Source organism: Pempheris klunzingeri, chromosome 2, assembly GCF_042242105.1.
Source record: "Pempheris klunzingeri isolate RE-2024b chromosome 2, fPemKlu1.hap1, whole genome shotgun sequence".
Lineage (NCBI taxonomy): Eukaryota > Metazoa > Chordata > Actinopteri > Acropomatiformes > Pempheridae > Pempheris > Pempheris klunzingeri.
Genome location: NC_092013.1, coordinates 16,424,243 through 16,452,064, shown reverse-complemented (window position 1 = coordinate 16,452,064; position 27,822 = coordinate 16,424,243). Strand labels below are relative to the sequence as shown.

The following is a 27,822-nucleotide window of genomic DNA, read 5'->3' as shown; positions in this document are numbered from 1 at the left end:
AATGATGCCTGAGGGCCTCTGCAGAGAGAAGGAGCGAGGTAGGTAATTAAAAAAAGAAGAGGGAGGGATCCCATTATCTTCCAGAGAAATTAGCTTGACATCATATTAGTTTGGGTATTAATAACACAGTGGACATCTTATTTACATGTAACAGTCATGACAAGACAAAGCCTTTTAAAAATGACTGTGGGACATTTTAACTGACATTATCATTTAACATTGATTGTATTTTTGTAGGGCACACTTATTATCAACAATTAAATTATCATAATCAATTTATTGTCACACGAGATAAAGAGGGGGAATGAGCATGGTGCCAAAACTGATATGAACACAGGTTTGATCAGGATTAGAACAACAGGCTACAAAATGCATTTAAGCGCCAAAGTTGCATCTTACCACGTGACAACATCTTTCGCGGAGTCTTGTCCTTCTTCTCCTTCTCTTCATTTTCATACTCGTCCTTTGAGGACTTCTCCTCTTCCTTGTCTGATGGACAGCTGATGTGAAGCTGGATGATATCCTGGAAAACCACATTCCACTGCTATGAGAAAAGATGGTAAAATTTTGAATTCTAATTTTGTCTAGTCTATTAAGCATTGTTAATCCAAACTGTAGTTGCATACATAACGCTGCAGGCTAGGCTAACTGCAGGGTATGCACTAGGGTTAGGGTGAGGGGTTATGGGTTAGAGACAGGAACAGTACCGATTCTGGAGGCCCATCATTGGAGAACGGACCAGAGGATTCCTCACACACTGCCAGACTCCGTACCAGCTTCAGTTTGGCATTAGACTGAAACAGAATCACACATATATTACCTGTAAGGCTAATTTTGTTTGTTCTATGGGGATTTCACTTTAAATTGTTGCTGTTGTAAATCCAGCATGTCAATTTAAACTGTATTATGTGTCACGTGCATCCAAAATGTGTTGCTTCCTGCTCCAGGATAATGATGATCGTTGTGGTTCACAGTAACAAGGTCCTCTCGGAACAAGCACAGCTCAAAAACAACTGCTTGTTATATGAAGTTAAGAAAAAATGCAAATGAGCTGCTGATGAAGTACTACAGCACCTTGACCTAAATAATCTAGTAAACAGTGAACTAAACTAAAGAGTGCTGGCATCACAAAGATCATTTTTAAACTCAATCTTTCCACTTTTCACTCCACATTATCTTTAACACAGATTTTCAATTTTTTTTTTCGTGTGTAAATTTTGTAAGTGTAAATTAGATTAATTTCAGGTTTTTGTTGGAAAAATAAACAATGACAATTCTCAAATAAACAGCGCCTAATAGTGGAGATTACAATATGAAATAACGTTGTTGATTCTGTACAGTATCACATTGTGTAGCTGTACGTGTAACAATTTTTGAGGTTTTGATAGGATGAGAAAATCCTCTACAGGTTTTTGGATGTTATGTTGTGTTTTCATACCAGAGGGGCCAACATGTTATAAGTCCCTTGTAAGAGTATAAAATATAAAGCCCTAAAAAATTACTGATAATGGAGTTTCCTCAGGAATGGAGGAAGGGCTGGAGTGAGACATGGGGAACGCACAGAGCATCAATATAACACAGCTGATTAAGATACTGTCCCTTTGCAGATTATGTACTAAAACAAAAAGAGGGACATAAAACCAGGGTGGTATTATGAGCAGGGTTAAGCATGGGATGTCACATTAGAAAGCTAATCCCAAAACACAGTGAAAGGATTGAACACATGTCCGACTATGAACAACCGCTGCCTAGACAAAGATGTACACAAGCCTAAAAACAATACTACAAAGTTCAATGCACATCTTCAGGTTTTTGTCATAAAGTTTAATATAGATAAAAAAATAATAATTTAATAAAAATAATATAAAGCTATGTTAGCAACAAATTCATATGCATATAGTGCATACAATGTCAAAGGTGAGACTTTGATCTATATCCAAACGCCACGGCACGGAGAGAGTCTGGAGGAAAATAAATTGGACAATTTCTACAGTTTGTGGCCGAAAGACACAAACTGCTAAACTAGTCAAGAGGTCCAAGCGAGACAAAAATCAATTTGAGGATGTATCTGAACACAGCTTGCTCTGTGTGACCACCACTTCTTCTTCATAGCCTTACTGAAGCCACCTTAACGTGTCTACTTTTAACCCTCCTGTGGGGTTTAAGATTTTAAGCCAATGATAAGAGGAAGGTGGTCCACTGTAGTTAAGAAGATTAGAACAAACCAGCAGGGGGTTATTCCAGCATGCAGGATTATGAAATTATTTGGGTGAATTTCAGAAAGATGAGTATCTGGTTTTGCAGTGGAAGAAAAGTAAAGAAAGAAAAAAAGTAAAATATCACCAAAAATTGCTCACCTTCGCCCTTTTCCTGCCATGGCTATGATTAGGAGCCCGTTTCTGCAAGAGAAATTTGTTATTTTGCTAATCTTAATAATAAGGAGCACAATGCAGATTAGATACAGATAAACATAGTTGGAAAGAGATTGTTACCAGAGGACGTTGTAATTCAATAACAGAAAGCTCCAAGCTCTTGTTGAACCATAGAATATTAAAACATTTTATTTGTTAAATTAATTCAAAAATTAATGTGCGTGACAAAATCCACAATGTTGTGGATTGCAATTGTGTTGCTACTATAGTACAGTCACGTACATTCACAAAACCTCATGTTTTCTGCATAATAAGATTTGCATGTACCAATTCTGCTCAGATCAGTGACCAGGAATGACCTGGAATAGAGGTGAAAATGTGTAAACTTTTAGTAATTAGTCTAATCACTTTTAGTCAGATATTGTGTTTACAGAACATGTGACATAGATTTCTGCTGTAGGCACCTGATTTCCTGACCATGTAAATGCCTAAATGGGTTTGTAACCCTATTTTTAGAAGACATGTGTGCATTTGACAGATTTCAAACAGCCAAAGCATCTCTGTGATACTTTTAGCTGGATCCTGCAGAGCATACATAGCACTCTCATTTCGACACTTCCTCCCACCTGTGCATCCTGTGGGGAGCTATCCTCAGGCTCCAGGCCCTCTCCTGTCCCTTCCTTGGTGCCCTGTGGTTGAGGGGAGGTCTTGCCTCGACCGCAGGGCTCAATGAGTGGCCCACTCTCTCCCTCCTGCTGGATGTCTGTTGTCAGGCTCAGTGACATCTTCTTAGGGGAGGGGGAGAGGGTGGGAGTTGGGGAGGGGGTTGGGTGGAGAACCCAGGAGTGGCTGAGAGAAAAGAGTCGATTTAAAAAAAGAGGGGAAAATACGAGGCTTGGAGAGTTTTGCAAACCAAAGGGTTCTGAAATTTTGACAATGTATGACCAAAGGGAAAGCAGAGAGAAACAGACAGAGTCAAATGCAGTTTTTGTGTGAGAGTGCACCACTATACTATCTACCTGTAGGTGGTACCAGATCTGTGCTCGACTCTGAACAGTGAGTCTGGATGGAAACCACACACAGGAAGATGAGGGGAACCCACTAAGGTAGTGTACTGGGCTGGGCTGCAGCAGGGGGCGAAGCGCAGTCCATAGCAGGCCTTAGCCTTCGGGGTGGGGCTGTGAGATGGAAAAAAACAACAACATGCAGATAAAAAAGAATGACAAATGTATTAAGTTAAATGACTGGTCTTTGCAGCATAATTATTGAGCTCCTCTGGTTTGTTCCTTTTAGTGTTTAAGTTAAAGTTCAATCTATTCAATCATTAATTTAAACAGATACATTAACTACATTGTTGTAGTTAAAGGGATGGTTATTTTTTTTTAAGTGGGGTTATTTGATGTACTTGTCCATGATCAGTATATTGTCAACTGGAAATACACGGGCGCTACACAATGCACTATTATGGATGGGGGCAGCAAAAAATGTATTTTAGCCATCTAAAAGAAAAATATCAACATCCATTTAAGTGTACTCTTTAGAATATTTTCACTGCTTTAACTTGCATCAGGCAGCCCTTTCCAACAGGGAACTGAAGCTGCTCTCTCTTCTAGACTCCACTGACAATTTGAGTGAGTTGCTCGAGTTGCTGGTCTGCTGCTGGCACAATGATTTGGGACTTAAGTTAGCATCCAAACCTAATTTTTAAAATACCAAATCATATGATGATACAAACTAACCAATCGAGGGAGCCATATACCAGCAACTCCTGTGTTCTGCAAGGTAAAAATCCTGTTTTTTTCACAGTGGAGTCAGTTCCCCGTCAGAAATGGCTGTCTGACTAATCTACTGTAGGTAATATACTGGCTGTGGGTAAGAACCTCATTCAACCCCACTTGAGAATTCAACCTTCCTATTAAGGAGTTTTAGTTTACTTTTTTTTAATTATTATTTTAGTTTTAATGTCAGGACAAACAGTACAGCCAAATCTCTACAAACTCTGAGGGATGAACCTTAGTGGATATTTACAACTAGTTTGATACAATAACAGCAGGTTGGTGCCAGTAACTGATGGCAAACTGCTTGTTTCATCACTTTCACTTTCTTCTTTTATGTGCCAACATGTTCTAGTATAAGCCAGAACATTTTAATTTGTGTCATGGGAATCAGTTACAAACACACTTCTAAAGACACATCTTCAGTAGATATAATAGAGCATAATATAATATATATAATATTACATGAATATTAACATGCACAACAAAAAAAAGACAGCAATATTTACAGTAATCAGGTGAACTGAAACGGTAGCAGCTAGCTAAGGGGGAGGGGCACACTACCTCAGCGGTCACTGGGGCCTCTTTTCTTTCCCTCCAGCTCAGTGCAGCAGCATGGTCTGTCCTCCAGTCAGGAGCCCTGAACAACAAGAGCAGAAGAGGAAGACACGAATGACGTCATGTTTCACACACTGAGTGACTCATCGCTGCTGCTGCTGCTGCTGCTGCTGCTGCTGCTGCTGATCGTAGCAGGGAGGGGGACAAAGCAGCTGAAAGCTCAGAGCATACTGGCACACAGGGCTTATAAATGAGCACCTCAAGTCAGGTTGAATCTTCCGAAAACTAATAAATTGTTCATTATAGACTCTGTCGCTGCTTGAAATGCAGGTTTCTACAGCGTGGGAACCACTCTTTAAGAGCGGGACATGCGCGTTATCTGAGAAAGAAGAAGCTAAAAATGTATTTTGTCCCCAAACTGTCAAAGATGGAGGGTTCATGTGGCAAAGCTGTAGACCAAGTGCCATGAACGCTGCAGTTCACCACATAATTAAGGAAGCAATGTGAGGCTAAAACAAAGGGTACTTACATCTTCAGCAATGATGAAATTGTGATTACAACAATATTTGTAATAATCATATCCTTATCATGACTAGAATCAGCTCTTGCCCTCAGTTACTTCCTCTAATTAATAATTAAACCCATTTTTCCAGGATGAAAACACAGACACAGAATCGCAAACAGCTTTGGGGTGAATACTGACGTCTGAGGCAATACATCCATATGCATATTAGTATACAGACAGACAACACAGATGAATTATAATCCATCTGTCCTACAAACCTCTATCCTCTGGTATCATATGGGTCAACAGGAGAGTAACTGCTGTGTGCTTGTGAAAGAGAGATGAAGTGTATGCATTAAATCCCACACTTGCGCAGGCATGTAATACTGAGAAGAAGCAAGCACAAATTCAGGCATCGGAAGCATGAGCATGCTTGTATGCATGCAGCGTGGATAAGTGCAGCTCATGAATGTCCCTGTTTGTACTGTACTGAACTGAGCTGTGCTGTGCTGTGCTGCAGGATAGATGAGATGAGTGAACAAACGAGGCAGGGAATCCCAGTGAGGGGGAGACCCATGCAATGCAACAGCAAAGGCGTCATCAGCATCACCATACCACATCACTGACCAGGACACCCACATGCCCCAGACCCACTCTGCTTATACAAGCCTGCCATACAGCAGCCTAGAATACAGCCACACTATCTACTGTGGGCAGGCACAACTGTCTGACAGTCTCTTCAAAATAATCTGTTTTTATTCACGCTCTCTCTAACACACAGGCACACAGGCACACACACACACACACACACACACAGTGTATTCTTGCACCAAAAGAATGAATGGTTTTGAAAGAAACCGAAAGATAATCATTCATCTCAAGTGTCAGTCTCGTGGCTGAGTGGACCAACCCAGCATAATAGCAGGGAGGGGCTGCAGGACAAATTGTGAATCAGAGCTAGAAATGGGGTGCTTATGAATAGACCAGCTCTACCTATTCTCTCCTCCTCCACCCGTCCCTCTCATATGTTCCCTCTGCTCTCTACTCATCACTCCCCCCCGCTTCCCTCAAAACACACACACACACACACACAAAACCGGCCCACGGGGTTGCCAAGGAGATGGTAACGTCATTCTCAACTGCTGCCATTTGTGTTGAGCGAGTACCAGTGAGAAGGGCAGAGAGAAGAATGATATTAAAAATAAATAGGAGGATTGCAGTGTGCACAGACAGAGGGATGGACAGAGAAAATTGAGAGACCAGGATTTACTGTTGCTAGTGTTCCAATGTCTTCAGCAGGCCATCGCAGGCAATCTTAGACTGTGATATAAACAAAAATGTGGGTGCTCAAGTCATCCAGGTCATGGGATATCAAGTAGTTCAAAGTCAAATTAATGCTGCTCTACTGATAAAGCCTCTGGAATGGGCACTGAAGCCTCTTCAATAGCCACACAATGAGTCCGGTTGTGTTTGGGGTAACATTATTATACACAGCATACATGGCCTCTTAAAACAAAATCTATATGCTCTGCAACGCCTGCTAAATGATCCCTGCAAACAAATATGAACGATGACTGATATGGATGATTAACCCAGAAAACCTGAAAGATGGGGCAATGTATCACAGCTCACAAAGGTAGGAGGTTGTTAAGCAGTTACAGGAAGCATAAAAAGATGAGGAAACTCTATTTTCCATCCGCAGCAGTGCAACATTACTGGTGACAAATTCAGACATTGCTCAACAGCTCAACACACCAGTATGACCACATTACCATGTGGTAAAATTCCTAATCCTACTACCATCATCGCTAATGAAACTAGTGCTAATAAAAAACATCCTCATTCTTACATAGTGGTAACACAAAGTGTTATTCAGACATGAGAATTTAAATACAATGAGCTTGTATACACAGGCAGCACACTGCAGACTAAACAACTACAATACCAGCACCAGCAGCAGCACTAATCTCTGCTTGTTGTGTCCCAGTTCAGTCGGTGTGTGTGCCGGCCTGATGTTAGCATCTCTCTGCCAACTGTCTGCATCATCACAAGTGGCTGCAGACATGCAGCAAGGCAGCTGATTCACACAGGACTGTGGCCAGTTACATCATAGCAAACTGGGTTATCCTCATCATGCTGGCCTCATTAAACCCCATTAAGAGGCTGGTGTAATACAGGACAGGGTTGCATTTATGAGGCATTTAAGCGCAAATATTGATACACATTTAATATCTTCAGAATTTGACAAATTTCTTGTTCCAATTTTTCAACTTACAGTACAACATTACATTACAGTCCTATATGTTACTTCGTTGCTAATTTCAAAAGTCATTATTGTTTTGTGGTAGCACTAATTCACTGATTCATTCTGCAACTACAAATATCAGTATGTGTCTTTCTGAAACAATAAAACTTTGTACAGATCTCAATTTTATTTTCCTAGAAAGACATAGGAAGGGCCTGCCCATCAAATCACTGGTTGGTCAGGTTTAGGCATAAGAAATCACATGGTTAGGTTAGGAATATCAGAGTCAGGCCAATCAGAGACAGACGAGGGGCGGGGAAAAGACAACTCGTGCACAGGTCTCCCTCCCTTGCATGCCACCGTGAATAACAACAGAGCTGGTTGAACAATCAAATGATATTACCAAGAACCACTTCTACCTTGCGGTGTGTCACTACCATTTTATCTGTCCTTACAACAGTAAGTTAGCCTCCTACACCACAATAATGATGTGAATGTAGTAAACAAATGTTGTTTTCTTTTAAAAACCACATAGGAAATTCCCCATTTGCTTAGCTTTTGTTATAAAGGTTAATCAACCATTTATTGAGGACATTTAGCAATGTAAAATTTTGTTTGTTTTGTATAAATAGATTTAAAAAATCACCAACATCCTCATCATGTCATAATGTAGCACAGCATATTTTCACATGCATTTCCGGCCTCTTACACGGGCCCTTCTGGTGACAGGCAACCAGCTGAGACACGCAGGTCATACACTGCCCCACCCACTGTGTCAGGTTACCAAACCAAAAACTGCCAATGGAAGGGAGCCCTGAGACTGTGTGCGCGTGTGCGTGTGTGACTGAAAGCAACAGAGAGCGTTATCTGTCTGGTCAATGCTGTGCGCATGTGTGTGTGTGTGTTGTGTTACGAAACACATAGCATGTATATCACCACTACAGACAGTGGGCTAGCCGCACTAAATATTCCGTGTAGGGATGAGCTCACTGTCAAATTTAGCTGCTCCAGGTCAAGCTGGGTCAGGGCCTCGGCAAAAGTTAGCAGTGGGGTAAGCCAAAGAATTGAGAGGAATTCACTGCATGGTAGCTGGTAAGAGTGGAGAGCTCGTCTATGTCAAGTCTTACCTGATACGTTTATCAGACAACTAAGACATCATGCACATGGTGCCAAAAGCACACAGTTTAATACCAACTGTTGCTTAAGAGCACCAATATATTAATTTGACCAACTGTCATATTAAAACACATTTAGCTCTAAATTAACTCATGCTGTTCAGCTAAAACAGTTCATCATAAAGATTGTCATTTACTTTCCTTTGGATCTACTAATTGATTAATTAACAGTTGTAAGGCATTTATTTAAGAAAAAGAAAAGCTTTCTCTAACACTTTATTAGAGTTATTATAATATGATTTTTTTTTTAACCAAACATAAAAGATGATGATGTTAGAAAATGAAATGTAGGATTCAGGGAACATAAAATAGGCATCTGGTCTTATTTTCTAAGATTTTTAGATTAACCTGATTAATTGAAATTGAAATTAAATTGTAACTGGTGATTACAATAGTCAGTAGTTTATCAATTAAAAAAAAAAAAAGGAACAATGTAAGGCAAAACTTTCTGTAGAAAAACAAAACCAAGCGAAAATACTCTACAACAGAATTTAACAGGACTGACTTCTTTTGCCAATCACAAATGCATTAAAAACAAGAAAAAAAATTACAATATAGAGACGGTACAGATGAACCTACAGTGCCAATCTATGTCCTAATCTCTTCATTTGCACACTGGTTGCCATTAATGAGAAACAACCAGAGGATAAGCACTCTTTTCCTACAATTTTATAGGGGCGACGATAGAGAGCTGCTGCTATTATCAGTCATGTATTCCATTCATCGCATGATTTCAGTTTCATAATGGAGAAGCATGCGTAGCAGACATGCCTCTCCATTTTCTCTGCAAAGGCTGAATGAAAGATGAAGGTGAATGGCAGCGCAGAACGCTGCAAACAGGAGTGAGCAAGCACGTACAAACCCACAGACAGCAGTGGGAGAGACATACACAGGCAGTTCGACCCAATTCAGTTCCTCTGTATTCAGCCACATACCTCGCCCATTTGACGTCAGAGAGAACCCATTTCGCAAAAGGCGGCAAGGTTATGTCTTCGCAGAGTGGGGGGTGATGTGTGTGTAGTAATGACAGAGTTTGTGCAAGCTCAGTGCCTGTACATATTATATATCAGCAGCGCTCGCAGTGTGTGTGCGCACCAGTGTTTGTCTGTGTCAGAGAGGATTCCCCTTTGCATCGGTTGCACAATCTCGCGCAGGGAGGGGACGAGGGGGCTGGCAGAGCACTAGGGACTGTGGAGGAACCATCCAGGCACAGTCTGTGCTTCACACAGTAGAAATACAGATACATGCATGACTGCCCAACACACCCATAGACACTATATTTTCTGCCGTTAGCCATTTAAAAAGGTGACTGTATCACTCAGAAAAACAGAGCCAGGAAAGTTAGATGACTACAGCAACAAAGATATGTGGGAAAAAAACATCCTTGCAAACAAGACACAGATGAGAGGGGACATGAATGATCAAATGCAGCGGAAGACAGGGTTTCTCTTCTTCCATCTACGTCTCTCTGTCCTTCTCCCTGCCACCCCCTCTCGCGTTTCTCTCTGTGTTATGAGGATACCCCTTCCTGCCTTCCGCCCCCTCCACATCAACCCCTCCCATCAATATCTCTCTCTCCATCCACCCACTTCTAAGTCTTAGCTCTCTGTGTGTCTCTCTCTCTCTCTCTTCCTCTTTTAATGTGTCTTCTTAAATTGTCAGGCCTGCTGCTGACGCCATCCTCCTCCACTCAGCCAGCCCACTCAGTCCTGTGGGACGTGCTATGACTCATTCTCTCCTTCCTTCCCTCCCCTCCCTCCCTAGTTACCTACCTACCTTTCTGCAGCTCTCTCCAAGTCTCCCTCTCTCTGTTGCTCTCACTAGTTACAACCTATGTTTAGCTCTCTGCTGCGAGTGGGGGAACATACAGAAGGTGTGGCAAGAGAAAATAATGAGACCGAAGGATGAAAACACAAGGAGAAAAGTGGGTGATGAGAGAAAGAGATGTTGGCCAAGTGAACGACTGTCTCCCTTCTGCATAATGAACGAATGGCAGTGGAGAGAGAGGGGATCCTGATCTTGTATGCATTATTGATGAAGGCAAGAGTGCTGGAATGTGGGTGAGAGAGAAATAAGGAATTCAACGTGGGCCAAAATTAAAGAAGTAAATAAGAGTTATGAAATATTCACATCAACTAGTGCAGAAAACCTATCTTTTTTTTTTGCCAGTAACATCTTGAAATGGCATCTTTACTTGATATGATGCATTTCCTGTTGCAACAGGATGTTGGGGCATAACAATGCATTGTCATTGCCAGGTGTGTGGATGAATAAATGAATATCTGTTAAACCCATTAACATGCAGCATGTGAGCTAATGGCAATTAAACGGGAGTCCCAAATGAGCGTCCTGTCATCTGATGCTTGTGCACTGTTGGATGCTGAAGGACAGGCACAAGAATTCACTATCAAATATTAAATGATGAAACGGATATAAAATGTATCATTGCTTTTATTGTTAGAAGCCGTGGTGAGAGCAGGAAAAAAACTCCTTCAATGTCCCGTCAGTCTGATTGAAGCCATAAGGAACACTGACGTAGAAGTCTCCTGCATCTGAATGACAAAATGCCATCGTAGCAATCTTACGTATTCCTCGTCTGAAAAGGGCTCGAGTTGCATCAGTAACTGACAAGACTGCATTACACCATGTGACAAACTGCACACACAAACAAATCTAATGTGTGAAAATCCACAGCAAAAGAAACCCCTTCAGAGGAGCAACCGAAGAGAAAAAAAATGCGTCACAATTAAGAAAACCATGTCTGCGATGTTGAAGACAAGGAAATAAGTTTGTTTGATGTTTGATGAAATAAACATTGGGTTTGTACCAAATTAAAGGTTGCAACTTACACTCAGTTGTTCGAAACTTTTTTTTTCAGATTGAAAGAAGATTATGGTAATCAAGAAATATTTAGCTGTGGCTGCAGCACTGTAGTGGGCCGTGAAAATCATGCAAGCACTAGATACTCGACCACACAATACACGAAGGCCATAAAAATCAACACCTTTGGCAATGTTTAATCTAACCAAAATAAGCCAGAAATCCCTGCGTCTTAATGCAGCTCTATTTTGGTCCCACCAATGGTCAATGTAATATCCGATTCTAGGAGCATGCTTGGCCTAGAAGGCATCTTCTCATCAGTGTGTCTATCAAGAGTCCATAGGGAGCATGTTAATGACACCACCGGAGCACAATCCACAGTCTCACCTTGAAAAATGCATGTTGGCATAGTGGTTTTAACAGCACATGTTCCAAAATTTTCAGGGGAAATATGCAATAAATACATATGAATTTCTTATCTCTGCTTGAGTTATAATCATATAATTAATAACCAACTTTAAAAAAAAAATTCTCTGATTATAGCTTCTTAAATGGTTTCTTTACTGCTATATGATAGTAAACCTCTGGACTGTGGGCAGAACAGCACTTTTGAGGATGTCCTCTTGGGCTTTGGGAGACACTCACTGACATTTTCTTAACCACTTCAAGACATTTTATAGACCAAATATGATTAATTGAGGAAATAATCAACAGATTAAGTGACAATAAAAATAACGTTTAGTTGCAGATTTGGGTTTTGGGATGAAACAGATAAAAAAATACAAGAGTGCCAAGGTGGGAAAAATGTTTCAAACAAAATTGTGCTCTGTAACATGTTGTAACAAGAACATTTTGTGTTTGAATACAGCTACATTTTTGCTTCAGAGCTGAGGCATTCATCAAGCTTTGTGCAGAGTGATAGACAACAAACCGAGAGAGCAATCAAATGTCTACACTACTAAAAAGGTGCGACTCAGACACGTTTAACATGTTTACCTTAGCCGATACTGAACAATCAGCTAATAATAAAAAAGGTGGTGATCTCGGTCTTTAAACCTTAAAGTCAGTCATTCACACGATTCAAAATAATTGTATTTCTTAGCTGTCGAATAAATACATAGATGACCGAATGTGGGATTGTCGGGTTATCTTGTCTTCTGAAATACAGTGAGGAGATTTGCAAAAGATTATTCCCGCTCAACTTGAGCTGCTGATGTAACAGTTATTCAAACTGTGTCAAAATGAAATTGGGTGGCAGCTCCTGCACTCATTATAAACCTTATGTAATTTATCAGCTTCTTCTGCTGTGAGAACGGGGGGAGCAGTGGAGGAGAGTGTAAGAGAGATAGGAGAAAAAAGAGAAGAGAGAAAGATGGAGGAGCAAGGGGTGGCTAGTGAGACAGGAAGAGAGGAAAAACTTCTCAATGATGAAACAATCTGTGCTGTTAAGCGATTGGACCAGACTTCCACCAATGGGAGGACCAGCTCCATGGCAACAGGCTCTGTCACCAAGAGAAAAGCAGCAATATCCCTCAACACCCCCATATTTTCCTCTCCCTTTCTCTCTCACGACCCCCCTCCTTTCCCCAATTACAAGGCCCGGTGTATTTATCACTGGGTAAACACAAATAAAACAGCACACACACACACACAAAAAGGGGGAAAAAAACAAAAACAAAAAAAACACAGCAGCCTCATGGGTTACTTATAGCCTGAACAGCATAGCTCAATCGCAGACACAACAAACATACACACATGTACCCAAAAAAGGCTCACAGATGTACACACAGGCACCCCAGACTTCATGGGGTTTACATAGTGATCACAATGTGAGTCATTTGCACACACAGTTGTTTAAGTGTGCAGACTGGCAATGAGTACCCTCACACACTGACTGCAGACGGTTCTGTTCCACTTCGTCCTGATGAGAGCAGTGACTTACTTTCAGGTTTGGTGCAGATGAACCTTGAACTAAACAGATTGAGCTCACAGACACAAGAACAGACCTCCAGAATATGGAAGCAGGCCCCATCAGATAGAACCAAACTACCCTTCCCTTACAGACATGCATGTATAACTTCTAAACATGCAACTACGAATACTTTGATACACATGACAGAAACAATGTAATAAATTGTGCAATGTTTTATTTATATATAGGTTAAACGTTTTTGTCTTGTTTGCACGTGTATTGTTTTGTATTTGAGCGCCGTTTGCCATAATGAAAATCCCAATAAGAAAAGAAATTAGCTCAGTTGCTTAAAAGAACATAAATTAATTTCAATGCATGAAATTAAGTGCCAAGATGAGTTGTCAGTATCCCATCCAGACACTGCAATGAGAACGCAGCAGAAGAAATGCAGGAACCTTGATTGACTTTCATTTGATCCATGTACACACAATAACAAAGCTGCTGCGCCTCCTGTATATTTTCATGTGTTTGCACTTCTGCATGTCATGGGCGCACCCCCAAATTTGATCAGTTTGCACAGCACCCGTGAGAGCTGTCTGAGCGTGGTTTCCACTTCACTTCAATTTGGCACACCAAACACCACATGCCGTTTTTGCAAGTTTGAATCAACAGCTCTGTGTGCCAGGTAAAGCACAATATACAAAAAGAACATCATAATCAAAATACACCAATTCTACATATTTCAATGATTCCAAATAAAATAGTTTCTCTTAAAAGATTGGATTAACGTTCACAACATCATTGTACCATCTGCTGTGGAACTCCTTCCATATGACCAGTCTCCATGTTTAATATATTAATAAGGAAAGCCCTGGCCTGACAGGGTCACCTCAGTCAGAGGGCTTTCCTGAAATGCGCAGGGACTCCAGCCTTGACGGAGGAACCACAAATGACTGCTAGAGCATAAATCAAGCTACCAACTTTATTGGCACTAGCCCTCCTCTGCACTCTGGATGTCCCAAGACCGCGTGTGCTCTCTCTCTCTCCCTCTCCAATATACCCCAAGTATGGTACAGACAATGCAACTCACTGTACAGTGTCCTCAGACCTCTTAGATTAGTCTTTAAATGTCTATGTCTATGTCTTAGTGTTTGCCACAAATGTCTCTTTCTTTCTACGTCTCTCTCACACAATATCTATTATTTTCTGTCCTGTCCCATTTGAGATCAGAGTGGCTCAGCAGCAGTTTCTGCTGCCCTTCAAAGCATTCAGTAATTACTCCACTTCCAGTCTCCAGTTCGCTCTCCACTCACACAAAGAGAAATCTTGCTCCTTTGAGCTCAATTGCCAGTTTTGTCTTTCTGTTGCACAATAAAACATGAAGAAAAATGTAAAGGCATAATGAATGCAGAATTTTCCATTATGCTAAGGTGTATGATTTCATGAATAAAGAGAAAGGAGCAAAGAGAGAAGAAGGTAAGAGACACTTCAATGCCCACAGTGAGAGAACACACTCCGACAGTGGTCAATTTCCCACAAACAAAGCTGAACAAAATTTAACTTTGCCGCCTGTCTGAATGCTCCAAGCCGCTTCATGTTTCAGGCAAAATCCTGTCACTCCCCCGCTCCCACACCCTGTTCCTATCTATAGTTGCTTGTGTCTCAGTCTTGCAGCCCTCATGTAAGTAAATCATCAAAATGATCCTTGATCCTGGAAACACACTATGTGATGCTACCTTGAATGGATTTAAATGCATCAAAATGATTAGCCTACTTTAAATTGTGGGGGATCATGAATTTCAATCACGAGAGACAGATAGAGACAACACATAGAGACAGACAACCATTCAAGCTCACACTCACACCTACAGGAAATTTGGTGTCTCGTCATCTCAGAGTCTTTGAACTGTGGGAGAAAACCCACTCAAACACAATGTTCAGCACAAACCGCAAACCTGTCGGCCAGCAGATTCGACCCTGGAACCGTCTGTGAGACAACAGTGCACCAGTGAGGCAATTTTCCTTTGGAGGAAAATGGGCTGTAACCTCGAAGCCTTCCAGATTCTTAAATGAGCTAAACGTTTACGAACCTGGAAGGCTTTGGCTCTAGGTTCTGCCTTCCAGTTCTACATTTACATAATTTTTCTCATTCCACTTATCACATAAGGAGACAGTGGGACAAATGTAGTCATTTCATGTGCTTTGGTTTAAACAGCTAGGAGAACATGATAAACAATGAAAACATCTGCAAAAATAGACAATATGAGGAAAGCTTTGAGCATTATAATTCCTGGCCTGATCAAAATAGATCAATTCACTGAATTCTGCAACCTGAACTCATGAGTTGTAGCAGAAAAGTAAATTTCAAAGCTCTGCTAACAAAATGATTAGTCGCACTAGGACACTGTTGTGAATTGCCCACTCTTCAGTACTGTAGACAGTGAATCAATACAGGCTCAATCACTTCCCATGATTGACACACATGCTGTGGCACAGTTAAGCGTGATGGATGACCTACTGGTGGAAACTAAAGGAAGAAAGGAGGGAAAAAATTACATTACAACAGCACTTAAGAAACTAATGGCAGTATCTTCTTCTTTAGAGGGCTGGATCAGTGGACTTGCACAAAACCAAGGGGTTCCCTGCACACAGTATTAAGCTTTTTAACTACATGACTGAAAATCTAAACTATCAAAACTCTTAAAATACATAGAGCAAGGGGAAGCAACATAACTCATGATAACTTTGCCATCATTGACATGATCACATACAGGTACAGTTTCTCTGCTGATGTTGAAATAAGTGACATGAAAACTAGAAATCACTGTTTTTACATTACACTATGGATCCCTGAGCAGAAATACATGGAAACTTGAAACAATATTACAACATTTACCTAATGAAAAGATGATCAATGCCAAACAAAAAGTGCTTCAGATTAACTAAAACAATGAGAGTACCAAAGCTTTCGTGTGTGCACAATATTTAAGCTAAAACGCGGCCCATTAACTGGTAAAAACTGGTAGTATGTTCTGCACCCAGCCCTCATCCTAGCTAAGAAATACAAGGTCTTAATAGTAAAAAGTTGAAACTAGCTCAACTTTTGTCATCCATCAGCCAACTTCCAAGGTGGTGAAAAAGATAGATAACAGTATTATGAACCATGATTCAGTATTTTGGCATCTGATTAGACTACAAATTAATGAAACTTTTATTCAAATGGCCTTTGTGGATCGAATGCCATGCCATTTTCGGTTTGAAAACCTCCTAAAATACTGAATGCAGCTTATAAAAAAGATGCTCTTCACTATAGCCTGAGTAAATGTTAAATAATGCACTGGCCAACAGCTGGATGTGTCCAGATGGTGACCTGTGTCCTCTATGATCTGCTCAAACACCTCCATGTGCCACAGCCACACTTAACGACAGCGGGCAGGCTGCACTGCCATGCCGAAAAAGTGATGGAGAATCAAGTGCTGCCAGCCTAACCCGGACGTCAGGCATCCAGCCAGTCAAACTGCCAGGCTGTCTCTGTTGGGCCAGCAGAAAGTGTGCTCTCTTACAATGTGGCTTGTGCACTCCAGAACAGCCAGCAGGAAGGCAACACGCCAGTCATTCAGACATCCATCCAGCAAACATCCAGCCAACCAACACTCAGCTCAGTCTACCACCCAGCATCCCCCTTCAACTGCTCTTCAGTGTTTCTCCTCCCTCCTTCGTTCCCCAGACACCTCGACAGCTAAATATAGTCCCTTCAAAACTCATAGGCCCAAACGGTTCAGGGTCTGCAAACCGAACACACGCCCCAAACAAGTTCTCTCTATCAAAAACTAAATGAGATCTCTTATACCCATCAACAAAGACATGGCCTCTGTACTTTTAGAAGTACCATTACACCAGGCATTGGCCGACTGCAATGTTCCAAACATGACGACGCTGTGCTAAAATAGAAAAATGACAGGCCTGCTGTTGGCTGTAGGAGATGTGACACAAAATGACATGCATACTGTGTAGACTGTTTGACAGACATATTTGAGTGCAAATACACACAAAGTAAAGACTATATTTGAATACAGCTGATCCTTATCTAGTCACCACATAGTCGACATGTTTGGAACAAAAGGTTAAGAGCCTACAACACACTCATGAGAGATTTGACTGAATCCTTAGGTCTTCATATAACAAACTCTTTCCTTTACTTGCTTTGGTACACGCTTTGCCCTCTACTCACCCATTTCATGTATGATAGAGTGCTTGTTTATTGCAAACAACACTACATCTCCAGCACAGATTAGGAAGGAGTGTTAATTAGAGAAACTGCACACGGCAGCGAGTCACTAGATCACGTAGCTGACCAGACAGTGGTGGCAGGTCAGCGTCTCGCTGCGCTATGCCATCTGTTTACCTGTAAAAGCCAACCACTCCCAATACCTACGCCTGCCTGAGGACAGCAATTATCTGTCCCCACCTTCTTCCCATTTTTATAGCCTCTCTGTCTTCATCTCTTCCTTCATTACAACAATCACAAACAACCACTCCTAAATATGTTTTGGTTAAGTTTGCCATTCTCCCCTCCACTCTCAACTCCATCATCTACTTATTGTTTTCTGTCTAGGTACCCTATTGGCTTTAAAGGCCTCTTACAGACCTCTATGCTATTTCTTTCAGTGGTGCCCTCTTTCCATCTCTCTGAAAACTTCAACCAGTGGTTGTTGAAGTTGACTGGTTCAAGATTGTGCTGGCACCACACTGTAATTTGCCCTTTGTCACATCAGCCCTAAAGCAAACCCTACTTTTTATTGTTTTAAAGAAAAAAAAAAAGAGTTTAGTAGACACATACCTGCTAACTACTAGCTCCCTTGTGTTCAATAGATCTATTTACATTGCTGTAGTCTCCCTATTCAGGCAGCACGGTGGTGCAGTGGTTAGCACTTTTGCTTCACAGCAAGAAGGTTTGAGGTTTGAACCTTTCTGTGTGGAGTTTTGAATGTTCTCCCCGTGCTTTTCTTTTCTCCAGGTACTTCCTCCCACAGTCCAAAGACATGAAGGGTTAGGGTTAGGTGACTAAACTCAATGCAGGTGTGAATGTGAGTGTGAGTGGTTGTCCGCCTCCATGTGTCTGTGATTGACTGGCGACCAGTCCAGGGTGTATCCTGCCCCTTACCCAGCCCATTAGAATCAGCGGTATAGAGAATGGATGAATGGAGGAAAGTAAAATGAATTACATCATCAAAATAAAGGCACTGGGATATGTAGAAACATCTAACACACATTCACCCACAAAAAGATGCATGAGCGGCATTAAGACTTGACATTGGAAGTTGAGGACACAGAAAATTCAAACAAAGAGTAATATGAAGGAAAAAATGACTATGAAAAGGGACAAGGGTGATGGGCAATGTCTGAAAGAAGGGATGGAAGTTTTTCTTAACCTAAACAACAAAAGTATAAGGATTCTTTTTAAAAGCTCCAGATGAGAAGGTGTGAACCTTCTGACTTTAAAAGGCAATTACAGTAGCAGTTACTCCAGGGGTTATTATTGATTTTTTTCCTCCCTTCATCTCCCTCTCGTGCTTTCTCTCTTTCATACTCAGTCTTTTTCCCACGCATAGGTAATTAGTATGCAGGAGTGAGGCTACAGGAGCAGAAACTACCTGGGGAGGACTCCAAAGTCATAAACAAACAAACAACAAAAGTGCTGGTCATACACACAAACAAGGACGCAGACACAATTTCATAATGCAAGAGGATGGAGTACATTATGTCAGTCAGGACTAAGCAGCTAGCTTAAGCACTTCTGCTATCCAGATAGTTTCTTAGCAAAGAAAGGGGCTAACATGTAGACTGGTGGACATCAGGAGGAAAACAGCATTAGCTCTGGCAACCTGACACCAAACGGCCGGCTTCTATCTAATTTGGGGGCTGCTGTGGCTGTTATCGGTCTTTTGCATTTCTAATTGACAAGAGAGTAGAGTCATGTGATCACTGTCATTTCATGAGTCAACATCAAGCTAGTTGAATTAGGCTGCATCACTTAGGACACTGGTGCATCTTGATTTATTATAATGCTGAAAGACGTGCAAACACATACAAAAACAGGCGGTCAATCTATAAACAACCCATATCCAGATCAAAACAGATCTGGGGCAAGTGAGCAAAAAAGAATAAAAAGAGGAGGCAATGAAGAGTATTGCGAGTCCATTTTGTTAGGCTATGGCCATTAGAACAAGAAAAGAGAGGGGAAAGCCAGATCTTCTAAACCTGAAACACTGCTGAGGCCATGAGGACGGCTTGCTATTTATAGCGACAGATTTTTTATTCAAGAGGGCTCTGCTGTTGTGCTTTCTCTCATGGTTGTGCTGCCTCTCTCTCTCACCTCCTCTCTGTTCCTGCACATTGTGTACCATAATTAAAGGGAGAGAACACTGACATATGCAGGTGAAAATGTATAGTCTCTAAATATCCAAGGAGCTATCTAATTCCTGATGCATTCATAAACAGTCATAAGCATAACCCATTTCTGCACATTCAAGCCAAGAGGATCATTAAAACATAAAACTTCAGGGACACAGGACACAGGACTTCCCACATGCAGCCATATGCATGCCCATAAGTTGTCCTTTTTCCCTGCACCCCTCCCTCCCTCCTCAGTATGACAGTGTTGCAGAGTGACGCCTACTTCTCGGTGACTCTCCACCCCCACCCAGGCCACCTCCACTCTCCCTCCCTCCTCCCACACAAGAACACAGTGGAAGGGAATTCCTCATTACCTCAGCATTTGCCTCACTAAACACGTTTTGTGTGCATCTGTACCAACATATACGAACACCAACTGACCACTAGTCACACACACTCAAACACAAATCTTTCAGCCTGTATCAGCCTCAAGAAGGGTTCTCCTTCCAGCTTCAGCATACTAAATAACGACTTATACTGTAAAAGAGGAAACTGTATGCATAGTATATGAAACAATTTTCCAGCAAGCCTCATTATGGTTTCGGCAGTTTTACTAAGGCATAATTAACTAAATTGCCGCAAGAACTTTACAAAGAGCGACAATGAAAAGTGCCAAGATAAGAGGCAATTATAACAGCGGCAAAGGCTAAACATTTAACTAAATCTCAAGAGTTGTGAGAGGCACATGGACAACCTACATCTCACCTAAAAATTATTAACATTCAGTGACAAAGACACACAGACACATAGACACACAGCACATGCTTACTGTATTTAGAGTTCAGCTCTGTGGATCTCCAGCCAAGTTGGATCAGGTGTCTCTCAGATAAAAGCACATTATTGCACAAGAAGCAGCAGCAGAAGCAGAAGCAGCTCTGGACCAAGACAACGCTGACATTAATCTTATCTTGCTAAGTAGTAGAGATGAATGAATTCCATCTTCTGCAGCGTGTAAATAGCTGTGTTTCGGGGGTGTTTACCTCTGTCACTCTTCAGCTCATTCTACTTCCTTCGTCTTCACACTCGCTCTGTCCCCTTCCTGTCTGTAGGCGCCAACAGCTCTGTTTTGTTAATGGGTTTAATGAAAATGGACAGAAAACTCTTTTTGGAGTGCCCCCTCTCTTTTTCTGAATGAAGCACAAGCACTACGGGGAAACAGAAAGCCTTGGTAGCTGACTCTCTCCCTACTGCTCTTATGCTATCATGCGCACAGTTTGCACCGCTCCCTTCTCCTCCAACCCTCCCTTCTGTGTGGATTCTCTCTCTGTCGCTCTCTCGCTCTCTCTTACATATCTTGTTTGCTCTCTGCCTCTGTGTAACAATATAATTGCAATGACAGCTAACTCAGGGCTCGCAAGAAGCCCAGCTGTTAAAAAGGCTGCTTGGAGCAGTATTTTAGTTGATACAATGACGGGATTCTTATATGAGAGGTTACAGTAAAAAGATATATTCTTTTACAAATATAATTTAGGGTTTGGTAGTTCTTTTTTTTTTTTGCAAAACAGGACATAAGCCTACATCCGCATGCAGGCAGAAGACTCAGTCCAGCTACACTCTAGTCACCACTCACCACTCTCCGTTTCATGGGAATATATGAAATCGTTATCTGTAGCCAGTGTCTGGACAAACTGAATGAGCTTGGAGCACTGACAGCTGCTGGTGAAACAGAGCACTACCTCAATGGTCAAAAATAAATAATACAAACAAAGGGAGTTTGAAAGAAAGATAGAGGGGGAAAATAATGAAACCACCTCATTAGCTACAAAAAAAAACCTTAATCCCACAAGACAACACATTTGCATCTTCTCCCTGCAGGCCCCTCACTGCAAACGGCAGCTGAAAGACGCAGCGGAAAAGAGGCAGTCAAAAGTTCAGCATCAAAGGAAACGTCAGTAGGGGAACTGGGTGAGGCAGCATAAGTCCTGGGATGTCTCACAGGCCAAATCCAAATATCTAAACTCACGGACTAACAGATGTTACGGCACGCTCCTGTTAAGTCCCCGAGTGCTTCGGGCAGTCACATTGTCAAACCGTAAAGTGCATGAGGGCTCTCTCTCATAGACTTCTGAGCCCTTTCTGCAAGTCTGCATTTCCATAGACTTTGCCTGAGGGAATAACCCACATTTCATAGCATTGTGACGTTAACCACGGGGTTACCAGTGGAAGCCCCCATAATAATAACTTGATGACACTGTTTTAACAAAAACAAGTAAGTTGATTGACTATTATTTCTCATCCACTCCGTAAGAGAGTGGATGATACCTACCTTGTCTTTATATTACTTTGGAAAATGTAATGCTTGAATTCACTGACAGAATCTCTGTTTGCAGTTCTATTTAATCAATTTACTCATAATTTGGGCCAAATTTTATGCTCAAAAATTCAAATTCTCAACCAAAAAGCTAATATTTTTTGTAATTTTAGACAAGTTATATACACAAGACGTTGTAACTTGCTGTATAATGATTTCAGTTAAGTTAAAAAATGTGATTCGTTGCAAAGCACTGTCTTATTCTTATTTATACCATTTCAGGACCTAACAGCCTCTCGCATAGATGGTTGACTTCTTAAGCTGACAGTATGTAATCACACTTGATTGGAGACTTGGGGGTTCTTACACTCAAGTAGCTATGATCAAGCTAATCTTTGTTATTTTAAATCAGTATTTGTAAATATGGTGGCTATTGTGGCCTTAGCTGTAACCAGGATGACTAATAAACCATGTCAACACTCCACAGTATGATAACAAAGAACATATTTGGTTTATAAAGGTGATCAGACCAATGGTTATACTAAGGGATGAACTGTTGTACACGTGTGAAGTACAAAACACAGGAGGAGAGTTCAACCTGCTTCTGTTATTTTCTAGGTGCTCCATAATACAGGTGAAGCACTGCAACAGATCACAACACTGTCCCACTTTCCAGCATTACCCCCAACAGATGCTTCAGAAATTATTTCCACACTCAGGGCTACTGTAAATCAACTATTTCTCTTGTCAGGTGACGGCACTTCTTCTTGTAGGAGTCACACTGTACCTACTGCTGATGTAGAAAAGTACCCAGACATTCAGTTGAAGTTTTAGAAAAAGATACTTCCTGCCAAATCATAGCTAAAAGGGGTTGGCTCTTAAGACATTCCTTCAGTGTGCCTTTAAATATGCTTCAATTTCAATCTGATGTTGATGATTGAAATCATTAGCCAGGAAGCCCCCCCGAGTCGAATTATATATTGTCAGTCAAAGAGACACACTTTTGCAGACTGAAAGTCAGCTCTCGTAATAATTGCAGCGGATGAATGTGCATACAAAAATATTTACCGCAGCAAAATTTGGAAAATCTCAGTCACAAGCCTTACATCAAACTGCAGGCAATGTTAACTTACTGTGTAGCAGCTACTGCCTCCTGTTGCCATAGTCAAACTGACACGTTTTTGTTGACGGGTCAGTTTCAAATATATCAAGAAGCAGTAAAATAATAAAGAGCCACCATGAGCTGATATCAACAGGTGCTGCAGTTTAAGCAAACCACAAAATGCACAAGACACCTTTCACTGTTTTTGCTGTTTGGAAAACCGCTGTTGTGGACCTTTTAGTCACATGTTAAACACAACAACTCTGGTCTGTCATACATGTATTGAAAATGGGGTCTAAACTCCAACTTAGCAATTCACTAACAGAAATCACTACAGTGTCCCAAAGGGCACATGTCCAAGCAATGTTCCTGTTCTTACAATTTAACAAGTGGTTCTCCACATCCAACCCTTGCTGTGGGTTTTATGTGGGTCTCACTCATTCTTCACTCTTACCGTAATACATTCATTGTTCCAAATCCTATGTGACCACACATCTCTAGTATGATTACATTGGCAGATAAAAAAATCCTGCTAAAACAGTACAGACGTGCACTTCAGAAAATACTTTCAGCTCTGGCATTGAAGTTCTACTAAAACACTGTTTTGTCAAAACAGTTTTCAGGTGCTGGGATCTAATGCTGACACTAGACAGCTGAGCATGTCAATGTTCCTATCTTTATTTCCAAGGGCACTACACTGCTCTTAAGCACTACAGTTTAAGGAAGAAGACAGGCCTTTATGCCTGTAAAAACACTTTGGGTGCTGTGAGTTTGTCCACAGTGTTAATGCTGCCACTGAAACTGTGTGGGGCAAATCTTAGATTTGACTCCATGACGATAAGCAATGCTCTCCTGCAGCTTTGGGATAGAGTAGTTCTTGTTGACATATCTGTCCAGGCTCATATCAATGGTCTATATTTATTCTGTTTTTGACCACACAACTAGCCTTTCACTCTAACTTAGCCTAGTTAAGGTGGGAAACCAACGGATGACTCTGCAATCCTAGCATGGCCCTAGAAAAAAAAAAGGTTAATCTTAGGTTGACCACATGACTGGGATAAAGGGGATGGCATGTACTAATGCCACCTAACATCTCCAACCAAGTCCAGCAGCTTCTTCTGCATTTGGGCAGCCAGGTAACCTAGTTCACAGGACAGTAAGAGAAGACACCGAAAGGCTTAAAGAGCAGGAAGGAGAAAGGGGAGGAGCTGAGCAAGGATCACTTGCCAAAGATACCACAGATAAGCCGTTCATGAACACAATCACCTAACGCGGTGCTGCAGTCTCTACACACAGCATATAACAGAGGTAAAAATATTCGGAAACACTAGGAAAATGTTCAGGCTATTATTTACACTGAAAATGGCCAAAATTGGACAAATACAATTGTGTTTGGACATAATCAGCTTCTTATTAACTTGAGCTTGATGTTGAGTGAAATGGAGCCTACCTTGGCCCAAATCTTTAAAAAAAAAAAAAAAAAAAAAAAAAAAGTGACATTAAGTCATTAGCATTAGTTTTTTTCAATACTCGTTTTTAAAAGTATTAGTTTTTTGTCAAGCATATTTACCAACAAAAGACACACTTTCTCCTGTTTCTACCCCTTGCTTGGATCCTATGATCCAAGGGTAAATTTTAACGTGGTGAATTGTGTGTTTTCTCTCCCTTTGAACGATCATGCGAAAACCCTCCAGCTTTGCAGCAACTACAGTGAAGTCAGTCAGGCAGCTATACCAAATCTGAGGCCAGACTTTTGACCATGCAACCAGTCGCCTTCCTTCTGCTCTGATCAATAATTTACATCAAAGCAAGCCAAGAAGGAAAGATATGTAAACAAATGACTGAGAAACAATGAGAGAGAAAGACCTCAAGAGAAAGGGTGCTCAGAAAACAAAGAGAACAGGAAAAGAAGAGGGAACAAATAAAGATGGAGAGACAGAGAAACAGAAGCAGGAGTGGTTAAGAGAAGAGAGAGATAGGAGCAGCAGCAACAGCACCACGCTTGGTGCTCTGGCAGAGATCTATAAATAGCTCTTCAAATCTCTCTAGAAAAAGCTACTCTTCTGCTTATGCTGCTGCAAACAGAGATTCAGAGACAGAAGGAGATATGGATACCTGGTTGACAAATAATAACAGAGATCACAACTTAATGGATAACAGCTGCCTATTTCAATTATATCAGTCCAAAAAAAATACAGTATTAAAACCGCTTTTGCATCAACCATCTTGGCTTGTATAAATATTTGATCGTAGGAAGTGAAAACAGTAAAGGCAAGTAGGTTACCTCCAACACAATAAATCACATGTTCTACTGGTGTATGAATAAACAACTGTTAACAATCACACATTGTGCAAACCGAAAAAAATTCTCTCATCAATTCTTATACTTGTGCACTAACAATGGCAGTTTGAAGCGGTAAAAAATTAGCCTAACAATTTGTTTACACTTCAGAATTTGATATGTAATGCAACAAAGACGTGCGAGCTGCAGGGTATAAGGGGGGAAACGTGTTGATAGGGAGGCAGGATACTCCCTCTCTCTCATTGCTGACCTTAGCAACAGCAGACTGTTGATTCAATGACTCACCTCCATCAGATGTTACTATAAGCCTTTTCTCAATGATGCTGCCCTTAAACCAGCAATTGGACTCTGTGTTATTCAAGGAAAGATATGCATTGAATGCACAAATGCAGAGAAAAGAGCTGTAATGGGGTCACATCTGGTACTAAGGTATACCAATGCTTTAAATGAGAAATGCTCACGAGGGGCACCTACTTAACCTGTCCTTAGACTCACTCAGAAGAGTCAACAAAGGGAGCCGACAAACTGCGATATTTTCATAATCTTAACCTCAAATGTGACTATTTTGGCAGTCCTTGCCTGTCACTTGCTAATTCTCAGCATCACATGACTGGCCAAAGCCAATTGATATGAATATTCATGTTTTCAGACACACACATGCTGTTTTCCCAGAGCAGATGTTTGAATCACAGCTCCGACAGTCTGTGCTGTGATCCCACCTAGTTTGACACAACACTCTTGCCATCTATTTTCAGCTTGAGTGTCAAAATGTAGAGCTAAAGCCAAGACACAGAGACGGATGACCGTTTGTCAAGTATTTTTCTCTACATAACCTATTTCCCATCTTAATTCTCCTCAACAATGTGTTTTACAATGGCTTAGAATACAAAATGAGTTACAAGAGACTGGTTATGCCTCACTGGCACAAGGCCTAGAACGAAACATACTACCTTAGTTTGGAGGCTAGCAAAGAAAGCATAGGAGCACATTAAACGCAACATAAACTTCAATGCAATAGTGTGATAAACAGAGTCCGGCAGTGTAGTCCACTTGGTTTTAGACTGAATGCTACATCAGCTCACTTCAATTCAGCCTCAAACCCCCACTAACATGCAGTGATACATACAAACTATTGGTTTGCATCTCTCGGTTGATTTGTTGTAACCTCTCCAACTTGTTTGCAATCATTTCTGACAATCAGTGGACACACACACTCATACAGACGGCAGGGTGCAGTGGTATAAATAACACCTTGTTGTCACCAGCTAAGGTGGGCTTTAAACATGATTTCAGTCAACAGCAACCAAACATTTTCTGATGACTTCCTTCTAATTCAACCAGATCACTTCAATCTCAAGTCCATTCATCGAGTTTCAGTAACGTGTCTGAACTATTAGTTGAAAGATAAAATGTTAACATGGCCATCTCGTGTAAGGCATGGACAACGCGGACTTTAAAGATGGTGCTTCACTTTGCGTTACATATCTGACCAAAGATCATGGATCATCCGATTATAAGTTATCTCAAGTCGTCTTGAAGGTTCAGCTCACCGTTTTGCTGGCCGTGTGTCGTGAGTCCGTGTGGAGAATCCTTTAAGTTGTGTCTGTGGAGAGCAGATGGCAGTATGGTCAGAGCCGTGGCTGAGCAGTTGACTGAAAATACTAGCTTGCCCACACGCTAACAATAGCTAGCTCACGGCATTAGCTTGCTTCCTCCGGCGAGTATAATTAGCCACCTACAGCACCTAGCCACCTAGCTAATGTTAGCCTGCTAGCTAGCCTTTTCTTTGCATTGTAACGTTACGCTAGCAACCCAGCGCTAACAAAACCTGGCGTTTATACCACAACTGGTTATCCGACAAAGCAGCATATGTTTGCAGTAAAGCCAGCCTTGTTGTAAACCCGCGCCAGCACTGTCAGGTCTGAAAATAGGAGGCGCTAGCTGGTGCTGTTGGCTAGCTTTCCGAATGACTTACCAGTGCTAATATAATGGTAGCTGCTAGCTTGAGTTGGTTCGCTGCGACCCCGACTGTCAAAATAGCGCCGCGTGAGGGGAGAGCGGCATGGACGCTAGCGTTGGACAGCAAGGCGCCGAGGAGCGGGGCAGCCGAGTCCGTGACAGGGATACAGCTAAATAACAACAAAAAGCCAAAGAATAAAAGGACACAAATTAAAGAAAAAAGAAACAAAACGCTATTCCCCCTTCTCGGCTCCGGCTTGTGTGTGTGTGTGTGTGTGTGTCAGCGTCACTTTTTTTTCCCCTCACCGACAGTTTACGTCAGCGGCGTAGTTCACTGACTCAGTGAGACGTTCACGGTACGGTGGCGTTAAACTAGTTTATGCTCCATCA

The 27,822-nt window shown here is 41.4% G+C and overlaps 1 protein-coding gene and 1 long non-coding RNA gene across 8 annotated transcripts in view; both read right to left on the bottom strand.

Moving 5' to 3' along the window:
- LOC139210833 (R3H domain-containing protein 2) overlaps positions 1 to 3,529 on the bottom strand; it is a 29,151-nt gene extending 25,622 nt beyond the window's left edge. For 6 of the 7 annotated variants that reach the window (XM_070841019.1, XM_070841027.1, XM_070841052.1 and 3 more), the window contains exons 1-5: positions 3,392 to 3,529; positions 2,999 to 3,221; positions 2,358 to 2,399; positions 708 to 794; positions 400 to 544 (exon numbers count right to left, since the gene is read on the bottom strand). In XM_070841019.1, the coding sequence (XP_070697120.1) occupies positions 400 to 544; positions 708 to 794; positions 2,358 to 2,399; positions 2,999 to 3,157 (433 nt within the window). In that variant the 5' untranslated portion in view covers positions 3,158 to 3,221; positions 3,392 to 3,529. The remainder of the gene's footprint in view (positions 1 to 399; positions 545 to 707; positions 795 to 2,357; positions 2,400 to 2,998; positions 3,222 to 3,391) is intronic. The other variant, XM_070841035.1, reaches the window with a different exon arrangement.
- Positions 3,530 to 4,717: 1,188 nt separating this feature from the next.
- Positions 4,718 to 27,715, bottom strand: LOC139219841 (uncharacterized). The gene is made up of 3 exons (XR_011585743.1): positions 27,449 to 27,715; positions 27,024 to 27,076; positions 4,718 to 4,787 (listed from the first exon to the last, which is right to left on the bottom strand). It is a non-coding gene; the product is annotated as an uncharacterized lncRNA (long non-coding RNA).
- Between the last annotated feature and the right edge of the window lie 107 nt (positions 27,716 to 27,822).